Source organism: Acomys minous (genome assembly GCF_964271855.1).
Source record: "Acomys minous genome assembly, chromosome: 11".
NCBI classification, from domain to species: Eukaryota; Metazoa; Chordata; class Mammalia; order Rodentia; family Muridae; genus Acomys; species Acomys minous.
Window position 1 is genome coordinate 435,630 of NC_140492.1, and position 17,085 is coordinate 452,714.

At 37.1% G+C, this 17,085-nt stretch overlaps 2 protein-coding genes across 2 annotated transcripts; both read right to left on the reverse strand.

Moving 5' to 3' along the window:
- Positions 1-269: 269 nt before the first annotated feature.
- LOC311608800 (olfactory receptor 4C15-like) lies at positions 270-1,205 on the reverse strand (the record flags this gene model as incomplete). The annotated part of the gene is made up of 1 exon (XM_084801437.1): positions 270-1,205. One exon carries the CDS (start codon positions 1,203-1,205, stop codon positions 270-272), a length of 936 nt encoding a protein of 311 aa, XP_084657563.1.
- A 13,467-nt stretch (positions 1,206-14,672) lies between these two features.
- Positions 14,673-15,606, reverse strand: LOC311608660 (olfactory receptor 4C3D-like; the record flags this gene model as incomplete). The annotated part of the gene is made up of 1 exon (XM_084801225.1): positions 14,673-15,606. Exon 1 carries the CDS (start codon positions 15,588-15,590, stop codon positions 14,673-14,675), a length of 918 nt encoding a protein of 305 aa, XP_084657351.1. The 5' UTR covers positions 15,591-15,606.
- Positions 15,607-17,085: the final 1,479 nt, after the last annotated feature.

Consider the following 17,085-nt stretch of genomic DNA (forward strand, 5'->3'; position numbering starts at 1 on the left):
AAAACTTGTGATTTTGGTTGCATTCTTTTAATTAACAGATTCTACATAAATATAAAATTCAATTCTCTTTAATTTACAAATATAATTATTTCCAACTCAACAACTCAAGGACCATTCCTAATAGAAAAGAGAAAACAACATTCCCTAAACCCCAATGCCAGTTCTGGAGAATCACATAAACTCATTATAGGTAATACACATACCGTAGTATTTGTCTGAAATTTTTGATTTTTTACTCTTTATACTAATTTTGATAAAATGTACATTTATTAATTTTCATTGGAAACCATTATCAGTTTCCTCCACACTTTATGTATTGCATTTTTCATATCCTTATTCCTAAAAGTATAAATCATAGGATTAAGCAAGGGGGTTAGCATGGTGTAAAATATTGCTATCATTTTGTCAAAGGAGAAAGCAGTGTGAGGTCTTGCATATATAAATATACAGGGGACAAAGAACAAGACCACAACAGCAATGTGGGACCCACAAGTAGACAGAGCTTTCCATCGCCCTTCAGAGCTGTGGGATCTCAGAGAGAGCAAGATAAAACCATAGGACACAAGCAACAAGAAGAAAATTATGATGCAGATAAACCCACTGTTGGCAACCACGAAAAGGCCAAAGATGTGAGTGTCAGTGCAGGCCAGCTCCAATAACGGGAACAAGTCACACATAAAGTGATCAATGACGTTGGGTCCACAAAAGGGTAGCTGCAAAGTGAAGATGATTTGTACAGTGGAATGTAAGAATCCCCCTGCCCAGGCGACTCCCACCAGAGTGCCACAGAGCCTCCTAGTCATGATGGAAGAGTAGTGTAGGGGCTTGCAAATAGCCACATAGCGGTCATAGGCCATGGCTGTCAGGACAATCATCTCAGCCCCACCAAAAAAGTGTTCAGCAAAAAGTTGTATCATGCATCCTTTAAAGGAGATGGTTTTTCTCTCATAGAGGGAATCCACCATCATCTTGGGTGTCATGGCAGAGGAGAAGCTTGCATCCAACAAAGACAAGAAAGCCAGGAAGAAATACATGGGGGAGCTCAGGAGTGTAGGGCTACATACAATGGTCACCACAATCATCACGTTGCTTCCGATAGTTGCAAGGTAAACAAATAAACATACGATAAATACTAGCTTTTGAAAATTTGGATTCTGTGAAAGTCCCAGAAAGACGAATTCACTTACAAAACTCTGGTTTTGCATGGTTTCAAAGAAAGAGGTGGATGCCCAATAGAGAGCATATAATTTATCAATGATGATGAACATTTGCTGCAATCCAGTTTAAAGTTTTATACTCAACAGTAGTTTATTAAGGCTGGTTCCAAAATTGTTTTCATTTTTAAAATTTCATTGAGAATACAAAAAACAGAAAAGTTTTCAGAGTGATAGTCAAAGATCAGTCAAATTGAGGCAGAGAAAAATTATGCAATACTTAAAACCCAGAGCTCTCTATACATGGAAAAGGAAACAGCTACTTGCTGTGATGAAGAATTGTCCAGGTAAAACTATGTGCTCAGCTCCTAAAATTATCATATATCAGTATTGAAAGTGTAATGATGTTTCCTATGGTAACTGTGCCATTATCAAGCTCAGTTATTAAGTAACTAGTAAAACACCTTACCAGGGAAACATTTTCCATTCATTGCCATTTATGCACACAGATGAAAGGAATGTGTTCTCCTTACACATATTACTTGCATGTTGCAATCAAGAAGCACACATTTGTGAATATATGTATATGCCCATACCTGTTTGTTAAAAATAGGTAAGCAAGAGAATATTATTTTAAATGCTTAAAAACAACCCTGGTATATGAATTCTACTTGCAATTTCAGAAATTATCTATGAATAAAAATAACAAATATATAGGCTGTACATTAATTTTTGTCCTCAGATCTCCAGTTCGTTTCTCCTAGGTGTCTATACTATGAATCCCAAAACCGCTTCTAAAATATAACCAAGAAACAGGAGGACTAAGAAAATTTTAATTGGTCATGGCATCAGCCAGTAGTTATTTGTCGTAGAAGAAAGTATGCCAATAAATGACTCATGGGCTGGGTAGGACTAAAGCAGGAAAGAGAATGGGGTAGAATGTCAGAAAATCAGCTCCTGACCCTTGCAGACTGCCCAGTGCTGGACTGGCTGTTTGTTCTGTGGCTTGGAGCAGATCACCTAAGGTTCTAAAGCCTCACATGACATTCCTATGGACGAACCTGATAAGAATGTAGCTCAATCGTTTCTTAAGGCAATGGGAAAAGGCTGTGTCATGAATGCAGTCAGAATATCAGAAGACGGTGTTGAGGAGGGAGAACATGCCCCGTGATCAGAAGGGCAGCATTCCACTCCTAATTGCAGCTGTGCAAATGGTGATTAAGTTATAAGTCTCTTTATATGTTGAAAAGAGTAAAAAAAATCACCAGTCACAGTAATAAAATACATATATTTTTAATTGCATTACACGTGTATATGTGATATTATAATATAATTACAATGTTTCTCCTTTACCTTCCTTCCCTCCAGACCCTCTCTAATACTACTCCTTGCTATCTTTTAAATGCATTGCCTATATGATCATTCATTGTAATTATACACATATATGTTGCATATATATGGATATGTATTGCTTATATAAACATAAACACATATATAATATATAATATATTATTGATATTTTATTAATTTATTGATTTTATATAATTATTTATTAATATTAATTAAATGATATACTATTGCATATAATATATTATAATATATATCACACATATATGTACACATAACCTTTCAATCTGGGTAACTCTATTTGTACATGTTTTCGGGGCTGAGAATTTAGTACTGGATAACCAATGTTTTGTTGGGTAACCAGTTTGTGTGCTCTGCCCTTGACTATTTTTTCTACCCTCAACTCTTTGGTTCTGTGCAGTTCTTGTGTAGGACTGAGGCTGACTTTTCCTTGTTCACTCTGGCCTTTTGGTGTCTTCTTTGTTCCACTCAGGTAAAGGCAACCATGTCTGGAAACTTTATAGATGGAAACCAGAAAGTACTCAGGAACACAATCGCAGCAAACCCTCCGATCCTCTGGCTCTTACACTCTTTCCCCCTACTTTTCAGAAATGTTTTCTGAGCCTTACCTTTGTGAGTACTTTGTAGATGAATTTGTCTGGACTGGGATCCACAATTCTGCGTTTTGATTGGTTGTGGCCTTCTGCAGTGGACTCTGTCTTTTGCAAAGAGGAATTTCTTGATGAGCGGTGAAGATCTCTTTACTAAACCAGCATAATCACTAATGATAATCTAAACATCTGTCCCTTCACCCATAGATGAATGTAGGACACTGCCCTCAGGCCTTTTTTCCAGATGGCTTCATTGTATCAAGAAAATCACATCAGCTGCCATAGTGGAAGATGAAATTTATATTAACTAAATAATTCTTATCACCTAGTTCCTTAGCAAGTATATTCAACTTAAACGTATTCAAAATAAAAGTTAGCTTAAATAAATATTTAGTTTCTACTATCAAATACCTAGCATTTCCAGCTTGTGTCGTGTAGCAAGCATTGTCAATATCCTCTGACATAAAATAAAGACAGTAACAGATCAAGCTCAGAGACCTGTAAAGCCCAGGTGTTGTACTACATTATACAACAAGTGTATGACGACTAATAGAAAATGTTGATGTTAGCATTGTTTTAAACATCATCTACATAAAGAAAAATTTTCTTAGCATAATAATTAAATGTCCTTTAAAATTATGCAAATTTCAATTACAACTCTTAAAATTGCAACCAAAGTGGTTCATTCATTCCTAACCCTGATTTAGAAGGCACATGAATAAATAACTCTGGAAGTGAAAACATGTTTGGAACCTTAATATTAATTAACTTAGCCCTAAAAACTTACTGTAAGCATGAAATGCGATAGGGAAACAATATAATGGTAGATGGAGCATTACATATGTTAGTAAGAGAGGGAATAGCTTAAAATAGTTATAGAAAGATACTCAGATAAATTAAACATTTATTCCTCATCCATCTAGGTAAAAACATTTATTTATATAAGAAGAAACATGTCTTCAGATTTCAGGACTTTCAGTTTTCACTGATGCTCTGATGATTGCCTCAAGAACTTGTCATAATCGTACTATTTCTGAGATGGGTGGGGTGAGAGTCTACCTCTGTTTCCACTGGTGTTAATTGCAGAACATTCCTGTTATCTTGCTAAGCCATCTGTTTTAAGGGAGACACTAAGCCATGACTAGCACTAACACAGTGGAGGTCTTCAGATGTTCAGTTTTCATGAACATCCTAAGGCAGGAATCTGGTATTATTCACAAACATAAAACACTTTTTGGGAGAGTAAGTGGACCTATTTAACTTGGAATACTCCCCTCTGTGACACGTCATTTTCTTACCTGAAGGTCCATTCTTCTGAAGGTAGCTAGTGTGTGCTTGTTGAAATGGTACAAAGCCATATTGTACATTAGTGGGTATAAATAGGACAGAGTGCCATGGTTCTTCATCAGGATTCTGTACACATTCTCTGAAAATTCATTTTCTTCATCTTAAAAATGAGTAAGTGTTAGAGAGTAAAAATATGTCTTAAAATAATTCTGTTCAGGAGGTAAATACACTATGTGATTGTAAGATTTTAACTTACTTGGATTTAATTTATATATAAAATTTAAATATAGTAGCAATGTTACCAAACCTATAGGAATGGATGGTTTGCATTGCACTTCAGGATTTCAATTAATTTTAAATACCTGCTGGTTTTATTGGATGTTTATTCTGTGTCAGGTCTTGGCCTAGAGGGTTATGTGCACTGTCTTGCCTGCTTCTCTATTCACTGATCGCAGCAGCCACAGGTTAAGTGCTACACCATATGTATAAATCCCTTTTGAAAGTAAAAAGAGAGAGAATTATAAATCTCACTTTTGTCGATCAATTTCTTAACAATTCTAGTGGTGATGTCTTTCTGCTTTATATGGAGTAAGTTATATGGTCAGACTCTAAGGCGCCTTCTAATTTTTCTTCTAATCCTGGAAAAAGATGCATCTTCAGCAAATCACTGCCCCTCACGTGCTGTCTGCAGAATGGTATAAAGTAGAAACAAGAGGAGCGTGTTTTCCTTCTTGTTATACAACTGGAATTTAAAGAGTTTTCCATGGGATGTTAGCACATGTAGCCCCACCCTCCCCAAGGCTTGGAAACTTTCCATCACCTTGATTTTCCAAGACATAATTTGGAGTGGTGTTACTTTTTCACTTGTTTGTAAATTTCTATTTCCCCAAAGAATTAAAAATGTATTTTTCCTGTTTTTTGAACTTCTGCATTTCAATTTGAATATTTTCAATTAGTTGCTTCCAACTAAAAGAACTGTGTTCTGAGACAAGGTTATGTTCACCCAAAAAGAAACACAAATTTCTGGGAAGGTTGAATGCTTTTCAAAGCCTAGAATGTATATTTAGGAACTATTTACTAGCTGGCCACAATGTTATGTTTTAATCCCATAAACAGATTTTGGAAGTTTCCTTGGCTTTAACATTATATGGAAAATTTGATGGTTAATTTTTCTCTTTTCAAATAAAGTGAGTACAGCTGACCAGTGTGATTTTAGGGTAACATAGAACTGAGCCTGGAGCATAAGAAAAAACTTGTGCTTAGCTCACTGGAATTTTTCATAAAAGACCACACAAGGAAAAATGTCTGGTTTGCTTATTACTAAGTATTTTATGCTATCAAATAATCAAACCAAATATGGAAAAGTAGAGTTGAAGTGATGCCCAGAAGTATCATAACTTTAATAACCTATAGGATTAAACTGTATAATTCCACTGCCATTAGTAAAGGATGCTACAAACACCCAGTTCTCTGAATATTAGAAAACGTCTATAGCATTTGCATTTAATTAACTTTTTCCTGACTCCAGCTGAAGACAAATCATTAAGCAAAGAAACATCAACACAGTCAACTACTAATAAACTATAATATATGATGACAAATGAACTAAATATTTATTTGGAGTCTAGAAATTAAATATTTGAATTAAACATTTAGGTGGGTAACTGTGATTTTGAAATTTCCATTATATTTTATTTACAAACCCATACTTCACGGTTATGTCGAAGTAATTTTCAGACATAATGAGTTTTAGTGGTGACCTTTGTTGCACAACAGCACAGCACACTATATACTATTTATAGTGCTTCAAATAAGTCATTTCTCATTCTAATTATTTAATTATATTATCATCATGATGATGAAATTTGTTAAATTTTTGAGTTAGTTTCAGAGTTGTGAAACTCATGTCAGCCACTGGGATTAAATCTACAGAACAAGGAAGGCATTGGTATCACCACACTATAACACAGAAAACTGAGTCAGGCTATCACAACGTCGTCTGCCAAGACAAAATAAAGGCCGACTTCCTGAATCCTGCACCAGTTCCCTTCTCCTCAGATTTTTGTCGTTTGCAGTGAATGTGTCATGCTCCATTTATGCTGTCATCCATTTTAGGTGTATTGAAATTACATGCTAAAAGAAACATACCAATATTTGAAATTACTCTTTTTTTTTTCTAAGACAGGGTTTCTCTGTCTTTGCCTTGGCTGTCCTGGACTCGCTTTGTAGACCAGGCTGGCCTTGAACTCACAGAGATCCACCTGCCTCTGCCTCCTGGAGTGCTAGGATTACAGGCATGTGCCACCATGCCTGATAAAATTGCTTTTTCTACAACATTTTTTTATTCATTACATTTATTTTTAAACAAACTTAAAGTTTTTTTTAAATACTTAGCATGCATGCTCCGTTTTTGTTTGTTTTAACTTTCGTTCTTCTCTCATACATTATGTCCTGCTCACAGTTTCTCCTTTTTCCACTCCTCCCAGCCCCTAACCCCATCTCTGTCTTTCCCAGTTCAACTTCGCCTCTGCCCCGCCCCCCAAAAAGCAAGTCACGGGGATATCCATCAAACATTATCTAACAACGTACAATAGAACTGGGCACAAACCCTCAAACCATGACTGAATGGGGCAACCTAGGAGGAGGAAGCACAAGCAAGAGCCAGAGACAACCCGACTCCCACTGTGGGGGGATTCTACCAGAACACCAAGCTGCACAGCCTTAAGTTATCTGCACAGGACCTGGCTAAGACCCATGCAGAATCTGTGTTTGTTGCTTCAGTATCTGTGAGCCCCGACAAGGCCTGCTTAGCTGATTCTGTGGCCCATGTTATCATGGAGTCCTCCACTGCCCTGGTTCCTACAATCCTTCCTCCGGGCTTCTGCAGGGTTCCTCTGGCTCCACCTAGTGTTTGTCTGAGGGTCTCTTCACCTGCTCCCATCAGTTGCTGGATGACTGACTACCTTTTGAAAACAACTGGGGCTACAACCAGGATGTAAAGTGAATAAACAAATAAAATTTGAAGAATACAGATGGAATCAGGACTTACACTGCACAGAGTTTAACCCCAAATAAAAAGGAGCAGAGGAAGAAAGCCCCAAAGGACATATAAAGCATCCAGGAAAAGTTTTAAATTACAAGAAAGGGACTGTCAAATAATAGCTTTGAATAAAAATTTAATATTAAAAGAAAGAAAGAAAGAAAACAACTGGGCTAGGCACCGATCCATGAATGTAGCAGAATATCATTAAGGATTATTTATTTATTTATCTCATACATTAATTACATCCTTCCTGCTATCCTGCCATGTCCTAACCCCCACTTTTCTCTCTCTTCTACACTCCACCTTCATTTCCTTTCAGAAAAGAGTATGCCTCCCAGGGACATAAACTAAACATGGTATATCAAGTTGCAGTAAGACTAGGCACCTCCCTTTGCAGTAAGCCTGGACAAGGCAACACATTGAAAGAATAAAGGGTCCCAAAAGCAGGCAGATGGAGACAGAGAGAGACAGAGAGACAGAGAGATAGAGACAGAGACAGGATGCTTCTGATCTCACTGTTGGGAGTACCACAAAAAGACCAAGCTACACAACCGTAACATGTAAGTACTGGTCCTAAGTCAGACTAATGCAGGCTCTCTGATTGTTGGCTCCGTCTCTGTGAGCCCCTATGAGCCCAGGTTAGTTGATTCTGTGGGGCTTCTTGTGTCTTTGTACCCTCTGACTCCTACAATCCTTCCTCCATATCTTCTGCAGGATTCCTTGAGCTATGCCTAATGTTTGGCTGTGGACCTCTGCATCGGTTCCCATGAGTTTCTGGATGAAACTTCCTTGATGATTATGCTGGGTTCTTGTCTACTGGTACAGCAGAATCATTAGGAGTTATTTCACTGCTTTCTCTCTCTCTCTCTCTCTCTCTCTCTCTCTCTCTCTCTCTCTCTCTCTCTCTCTCGTGTGTGTGTGTGTGTGTGTGTGGGTGTGTGTGCGCACGCGTGTGTTTCGTTCATTCCTAGATGTATGAGCTATCCAAACCTTGGTCCCTGGTCTTCCCATCAGTGTTACTGGTGGAGGCTTCCTCTTGTGGTATGGTTCTCAAGCGGAACCAGTTATTGGTTGGCCACTCCCTCCAGTCTCTGCATCACCTTTATCTTAGCACATCTTGTAGACAGGACAAATTGTAGGTCAAAGGTTTTGAGGTTAGGTTGGTGTCCCAATCACTCAACCGGAAGTCTTGCCTCATTACAGGAGACAGCCAGTTCGGTCTTTGTATCCCTCCTTACTAGAAGTCTTAGAAAGGATGACCCTTACAGATCCCTGGGACTCTCCACTGTACTAGGTTTCTACTTTAAGCATAAATGCCCAAATTCCAGTCAGCTCTTCCAGTACTCTCTTATTCTGTCTCTCACATGCCCATCTGACTCTTCCTGTTTCCAACCTTATTTGCTCCCAGACCACCCATAATGTCCACTCTGTTTCCCCCTCCCAGGGAGATCCATGTGTTCCTATAGATAAAACAATCCTATACAATAAAGAGCAACTAGAGGTATCACCATGCCTAATTTTGAGCTGTATCAGAGCTATAGTAATAAAAACTGCATGGTGTTGGCATAAAAACAGACATGTTTGTATGCTCAATTTTCTTAACCAATATATTTTATTAACAACTTAGTGACCGAGCATATATCACTTATAACCCAATTAACCAAAACAACAGGAAATGAGGATTAATGGACACAATAATAAAACCATAGGATATCAGTTCCAATGAATGATTCTCCTGGCACAATCTGCAGGATTTCTTCTGCTGGAACCTAGAGTAACCAGAACCCAGAACCTCAGCAGGATCCGGAGCTCTGAAGCCTTCCCTTGAGCGGTTCTCTCTAGGAGCATCTCATAGTGCAGTGATGAACAGCCAAAACTATCCCAAGTCTCCAAAAAGCCCCGCCTCCAGTTCTGGGCTCATTTATATATCTCCTCCCAGAGCCTGTTCATGGAATCTTTTCAGCTGGCAACAATCAAGCTCCTGCATGAGGTGGTTGGCCTTCTAGTGGATTAGCCTCACCTGTTCTCTCACAAGACCGTTCCAAACCCGCACTTGGGATCCTAAAAAACAGCTTTATCTCTCTTTTACATGTTGATCAATGGAATCAAACCAAAGACTCAGATGTAAATCCACACACCTATGGACACCTGATTTTTAATTTTAAAAAATGCCAAAAAATATACACAATGAAAAAAAGAAAGCATCTTAATTAAATGGTGCTTATTTAACTGGAAGTCAGCATATAGAAGAATGCAAACTGATCAATATATATATCTCACCCTACCCAAAACTCAAGGCCAAGTGGATCAAAGACCTCAACATAGAGCTGGATACACTCAACTTAATTGACTAGAAAATGGAGAATAGCCTTGGCACTGACACAGGAGACAGCTTCCTGAACAAAACACCAATCGCGCAGGCACTGAGAACGGCAATCACACTGAGAGGCTCCTCTGGAACAAAGGACACTGTCAATAGGACAAAGCAGCAGTCTACAGATTAGGAAAATACTTTCATCAACCCCACATTTGATAGAGGACTAATATTCAAAATGCATTTAAAAATCAATAAACTAGACATCAACAAACCAAAAAATTTCAATTAAAAATGTAGTGCAGATATAAACAGAGAAGTGTCAACAGAGGAATCCTAAATTGCTGAGGTGCAGTTAAAGAAATGTTCAACATCTTTATTGATCAGGCAAATGCAAATGAAAACTAATTTGAGATTCCATTTTACACCTGTAAGAATGGCTAAGATCAAAAACACCAGTAACATCTCACGCTGGTGAGAACATGGAGCAAGGGGAACGCTCCTTTATTGTGGGAGGGAGTGAAAACTAATACAGCATTATGGAAATCAATATGGCAGTTCCTCAGAGATTTAAAATCTACCCCAAGACCAAGATAAGCCACTATATACATATTCCTTTATATACAAAAGATGCTCCATTCTACCACAAAGACACATGATCAACTATGTTCATAGCAGCTTTATTTATAATAACTAGAAACTGGAAACAAACTAGATGTTCCTCAACCAAAGAATGGATAAAGAAAATGTGTTACATTTATACAATGGAGCAATATTTACTGTTAAAACAATACCATCATGAAATTTGCAGGAAGATATATAAAATTAGGAAAGATCATCCTGAGTGAGGTAACCCTGAGTCAGAAAGATAAACATGGTATGTGCTCACTTACAGGTGGAGATTAGCTATTAAGCCATGGACAACCATGCTACAATCCACAGACCCACAAAGGCTAAGTGAAAATTAGAATTAACTGAATTCAAATGTATTCAGGCGTATTCTTGCATACAATCACATATAATTTGTTACATTTAAATAGGTCTTCTAAATTTAAAAAGTGTTATCTTCCTGAGAAAATACAGTCAATGTGAGTGATATGTGGCAAAGTAACAAAAGAAAATGATTAACAAGATGCTCCTAGAGAGAAATGCCCAAGAGAATGTTTCTAGGTTCTGGGTTCCAGCTGCTGCGGTCACTTTTGCTGACCTTCTGGTTTTCCATTTAGTGAGTCTTCTGGAATCCCGATGGCAAAGAGTGGAATTGCCTCAAGGAACTGAGTCTTAAAAAAGGTCTACTTTTCTTGTCCAAATTAACCTTCTTCCTCTCCTATTTAGAGTAGGTGAGTTGGAAGGGAGGTAGAGGCATTAAAGAACCTGCAATAAAGTATTTTTTAAAAGACCAAAACCTACAGCTATCTGTTGTATAGTTCTGTCTTATTTGTCAAAAGTCAGTGTGTAGAGTTAAGTCTGAGTCTTCAGTTTTTACCCATTGATCAGCATGTTTCTTTTTATGACAATAAAATGTCAATTTTATTGTTATGGCTCTGTAATACAATGTGTAATATGGGATGGTTATACTTCTAACAGTTCTTTTATTAATGATTATTTTAGCAAGTGTGTATGTGTGTGCTTTCATATGAGGCTTAATATTATAATTTTCAATTTAGGCAAAGAATTGTAGCACTCATGGTGCCGGAAGGTACTGTGCATGCTACCAGAAGAGAAAGGTGATGATCACACTCACTTACCTAAGAACCCTGTTACCTACAATGGCAACACAGCAGCCTACACTGGTGCATAGTACCATAAATGTATGAGACTAACCAGCCACTAGTTAAAAATTAAATTTAAATAAGAACACATACTGAAGACTGCTAAGTTCCATTCCTATATAAAAAGTATTCACAGTTAATATCTGCTGGGGGAAATCATTTTTTCCAATGAGGTGACACTGGGTATCTCAAGCATACTTCAGAGCAAGGCCCACACTCAAGAGTGATTGACCAACACGGAAGAGACCATGTGACTTTTGTTTTGTTTGTGTGTGTTTGTTATTTTGGTCTGTAAAGTTTTGTCTTTGGGTATTTTTTAAGGGGAAAACATAAAATAGGGTAGGTAGAATAGTCAGTATGTCCTCAGAGGAGGTGGGCAAGGGAAATTACATGATAAAATTATATTGTGTGGAAACTTATAAATAAATAAATAAATAAACATGGAAAGAGTACCAGAATGTGTTCATCTTCTAAGTGACCTGAATAAATGGATTGTAGAGATAGGATCAATTAAAGGAGGTAAAGGGATGGGGTATAGTGACAAAATGATAAATAAATCTATGTCTCTCCAATCCAATGCCTGTGTTCTTACTCTCCAAAGTGCCTCTGTATTCATGATGATTTATAAGTATTGTTACAGCACAGAATCTACTGATTCCATCATGAAATATATGTTAACAGCATGAGATAAAAACTGGATAGGTTAAAATTTGGCAATAAAGAGGTCATGACTACACATATAAACTATTAAAGCATTACTTTTCTAAAAATCTCCAATAGTTAGTTATTCAGAACAGAATCTTATAAGCAAGATACATTGTTTAGAATTACAATGTTTTCTTTGTTTATATGAATTGCAGCAATAAGCTAATAAATAGTTAATGTCCTAGAAGTCAGAGTTCTTTTTCCATATCTTCATAATCAAATTTGCTTCATGCACTCTGGCACCTGCAGTGTGTGTACTGGGCAGTCCACTCCTAGAGGCGAAGTCATTGAGTAGAAGTTCTGTGGGAAAGAGCTTACACCATTCAAACTCTGGATAAAGACAGAGAGTAGAGACGTTACCTACCTATTGACATGTTACATTTATAAATAACATATATTGGCTATGTAATGAAATGGATCTTTTAAAATGGTTTTAACTGGAGCTTGTCAAAATCACATTTTTAAGCAAATTCTTTTTCAAAAAAAAAGTTTTCTTTAGTCAACTATAAAATAATCATTCCTGCTTTATGTTAATTAAAATTATAATCCACACCCTAAAGACTTATTTTCTTTTAAGAATTATTTACATTTGTGTGTGAGTGTTTTGCCTGAGTGTATGTAAGCACACCATGCACGTGCAGTACCCACTGAGAAGAGAGGAGAGTGGCAGGCTTCCTATAATTACAGTTACAGATGGTTGTAAGCTGCCATGTGGATGCTGAACATAAACCCAGGCCTTCTCCTACAGCATCAAGTAATCTTAACCACTGAGCAAGCTCTCCAGCTCCTAACGGAAAGTTCTGGACAGGATTCCACATTCAGTGAAGTGAACATAAAACTAACTCTTTAAAAGTAAAATTGTTTTATGTAGATTCTTGTGCTTTTGAAAACACCTGCATTTAATCACCACTGATGATTTTAAATTTAAGAAGTGACACTTCTTACAACATAATTAAAAGGTAATTCATACATCAAGCATATTTTATAATTAATCATCAAGAATATCATCCAATAAAATACTATAAGCTGCAGAGTGAGGGATATTTGGGTTCAAGGCTGATTTACCTGTTTTATGTTTAAATAATTATCAGATTCTAATTTTTTTAAGGTTCTATGACCATAGACTGACACATAAATTGTTTATAAAGAACTACATATGATGAATTTTAGAAACACAGCTTCAATCCAATGCTAAAAGAAACCTAAGACAACTTTGAAATCAGACAGAGCAGATACACGGCAAGAGGAGCAATTTTTATCCGCTATCCTGCTTCCAAACAGGGTTTCTCATCACCTTGGCTCCTCACAGACAGCACAGCCTGAGAACCAACACCGTCTCTACAGTGTGCGGCTCTCAGAGCAGAAAGCAGAAGTGTATGCAGAGTGTATGTAGAGTGTATGCAGAGTGTATGCAGAGTGTATGCAGAGTGTATGTAGAGTGTATGCAGAGTGTATGCAGAGTGTATGCAGAGTGTATGTAGAGTGTATGCAGAGTGTATGCAGAGTGTATGCAGAGTGTATGTAGAGTGTATGCAGAGTTTATGCAGAGTGTATGCAGAGTTTATGCAGAGTGTATGCAGAGTGTATGCAGAGTGTATGTAGAGTGTATGCAGAGTGTATGCAGAGTGTATGCAGAGTGTATGTAGAGTGTATGCAGAGTGTATGCAGAGTGTATGTAGAGTGTATGCAGAGTGTATGCAGAGTGAGAACTTTCCGGGCCAAGACAGGGAAGCGTGTAATTTAAATCTGAAGCGATGGAACATGACTACTAGTTCTCATAATCTTGGTCTGTTATTTCACTTTCATGAGCTACATTTCATTTCCTTTATTAAAAAGGCATAAGTATAGCATAGGCTACAGGAAACAGCTAAGTAGTTTAAGAAGGAATTTTTTTTATAAAAGAATATCCATTTGGCACAGTCTCCTAGTCAATAATAAATAAATTCATTAAAACATTAAACAGAAAATTCTAAAGCTAATTTATAAATTTCAGTTGCACGCTTTTCTTTATCATGTGAAGAGACTTCCTGTCGTCCCATTGGGTACCGCATAGGAGAAGGATGTTCCCCTAGTCCATCATGTCCACGTTGTGCGCTCTACTCATAATTTAACATTTAAATAGTTTCTGAGGTGTCAGCATGGATTCTTAGTAGATCACTGTGCTTGAGTTTGAGTAACTCTGATTTCAATAAATAATCATCACAAAATGCAAGTAGCATGTACACACTACTATAATTTTTATTATATAACTAACTGTATTTAACTTTTTTGTGCTTAATTTAAAAACAAATTTATTATAGATATATCTGTACAGAGAAATATGCATGTAAAGCTTTAACAATATTAATGCTTTTAGGCACCACTAAGGATGTTCAAATTTATTTCTCATTAATAAGAGGCAATATTATGAGGGGATAAAAAATAAACTATTTATTAAAATCATTTATTATCCAAAATTGAATTATTTTTAAGTAACATTCTAATGGCATTTTTAACCTCTGCATTTCTTACAGTGTAAATAATTGGATTTAACATGGGAGTAACAAGAGTGTAAAACACTGCTATGGCTTTATCCATATGAAAAGTGGTTACTGGTCGCATGTATGTATAAATACAGGGCACAAAGAACAAGACAACCACTGTAATATGGGAGCTACAGGTAGAGAGGGCCTTTTTCCTCCCCGCGGAGCTATGTGTCCTCAGGGAGGACAGAATGACCACATAGGACATCAGCAGCATTGTGAAGGTGATGACAGGGATGACACCACCATTGGCAGCAACCAGGAGACCAAGGAGGAAAGTGTCAGCACAGGCCAGTTGTAGTAGAGGGTAAATATCACAACAGAAATGGTCCATGATATTAGGCCCACAGAAAGGGATCCAGAGAGCGACAAGGATTTGCCCAAAAGAGTGGATAAAACCCATTATCCAACATACCCCCACTAGGAGACAGCAATTGCGGTGGTTCATCCTGGTGACGTAGTGCAGAGGTCTACAGATGGCCACATAGCGGTCATAGGCCATGACCACAAGAAGGACAATCTCTGAAGCCCCTAAAAAATGTTCAACAAAAAGTTGCATCATGCAGCCATGGAATGAGATGGCTTTTGTCCCTGAGAGCAAGTCTGCCAGCATTTTAGGGACGATAGAAGAGGAATAGCATGCATCTATCAGAGATAAAAAAGCCAGGAAGAAGTACATTGGGGAGTTCAATGTCTGGCTACAGACTATGGTCCCTACAATGAACAGGTTTCCTGTGACAGTGATGATGTAGGTGATGAGTAACACCAGAAGTAGAATTCTCTGAAGCTGGGGATTCTGTGTCAGTCCCGTGAGGATGAATTCAGTCACATTCATTGTTTTCTCTCATCTGAATACTGCAGGGGAGCTCAGAACTGCTGGGTTAGCCTGGAAAAAAGGAATTTTATTAGGAAATATGATGAGAAACTTTATTGTTTTAAGATAAGAAAAAAATCATTTTAATAATAAAAATTATTTTTCATGGTGTGCAGAAAAAAAGAAACAGGCTATCTCATCTTTTTAATATTTTTAATAAAAACAAATAAATAAATCTCATTATCTTATAAAGATGTTGCAATCTTCTGACTTGTGGTCAATAAAAATTTGGGGGAAAATCACACATGTCACACATTTTTCCTCTGTGTTCAGCATAGGTTTTTCTGTCACTGTATTGGGGATTTATTTTAATTTGAACTCAAGCAGAAACATAATATGGTATTTTAAAACTTGAGATGAAACTCTCAATTTCATACCCACCCAGAGTTAAATACTATAGGCATAGTTATTTATTAACCTAAAACTAATCTCAAATAAATAGTGTAGCCATGGAGCATGTATGTATCAGTGTTTGTAAGTATGAGTGTCTGTCTGTCTGTCTGTCTGTCCATCCGTTTGTCTGTCTGTCTGTCTCTTTGTCTCTCTGTCTCCTTCTCTCTCTCTCTCTCTCTCTCTCTCTCTCTCTCTCTCTCTGTCTCTCTATTACGTATTACACAAGTGGGATACAGTTTTAAGTGTCCTTATTAACAAGATTTGTTTGGCAATTAATTTAAAAGATCATACTCAAATATTTATTATATATATTATATTTATTATTTATTATGTGCATGTCAGTAATCATATGAATATATATAATTAAAAACAAAGATAAAGTCTATTTTCATATCTCATAGTGAATATGATGTGTCAAAAATAGGATTATATAGATGATTAGAGTGCAGCACCTGATGTGAGAATAACAGCAAAGTAACTCTATCATGGAGTCTTTGAGAAATCTTCACTTTCTATCAGGAAATAAACTAAGTCTTCACTGATTTGAAATACATATTGAGACCGGAAGTGAGTAAGGAAGGAGCTAAGAATACATGGACTATAAGGCTCCAGACAGAAATGCCAACTGGGGAAATGATCCATGGGAGAAGCAGAGCTTGTGTCAGTAACCTAGCACACTATGGGGCTAGGTTCAGTGAACAAAATGAGTTAACTGCAGATCGTGCAGTTTTACAGACCATATTCAAGAATGTGACTTCATTTTAGATGACAATTTATACCTCCAGAACATTTTACACAAAAGAAAGATGTAATGTGACTTATGCTTTGTGCTCGAACTAGATGTCTTTAACCACTCTATGAAAAATAAGTTACAGAAGATTGAGGGGAGGAGCAAGAGACTAGTTGGGTTGTGTAGGTCATGAGGTCAGGATCCCATTGAAAGGACGGTTCAAATAGAAATGGTTGTATGGCATAAAATATAAGAGAAAAAGAATATTAAAAATTGCTCCAACGTTTTTATGTATATCATCCCCAGGAAAGAATCTACGGGTACATGCTGAGA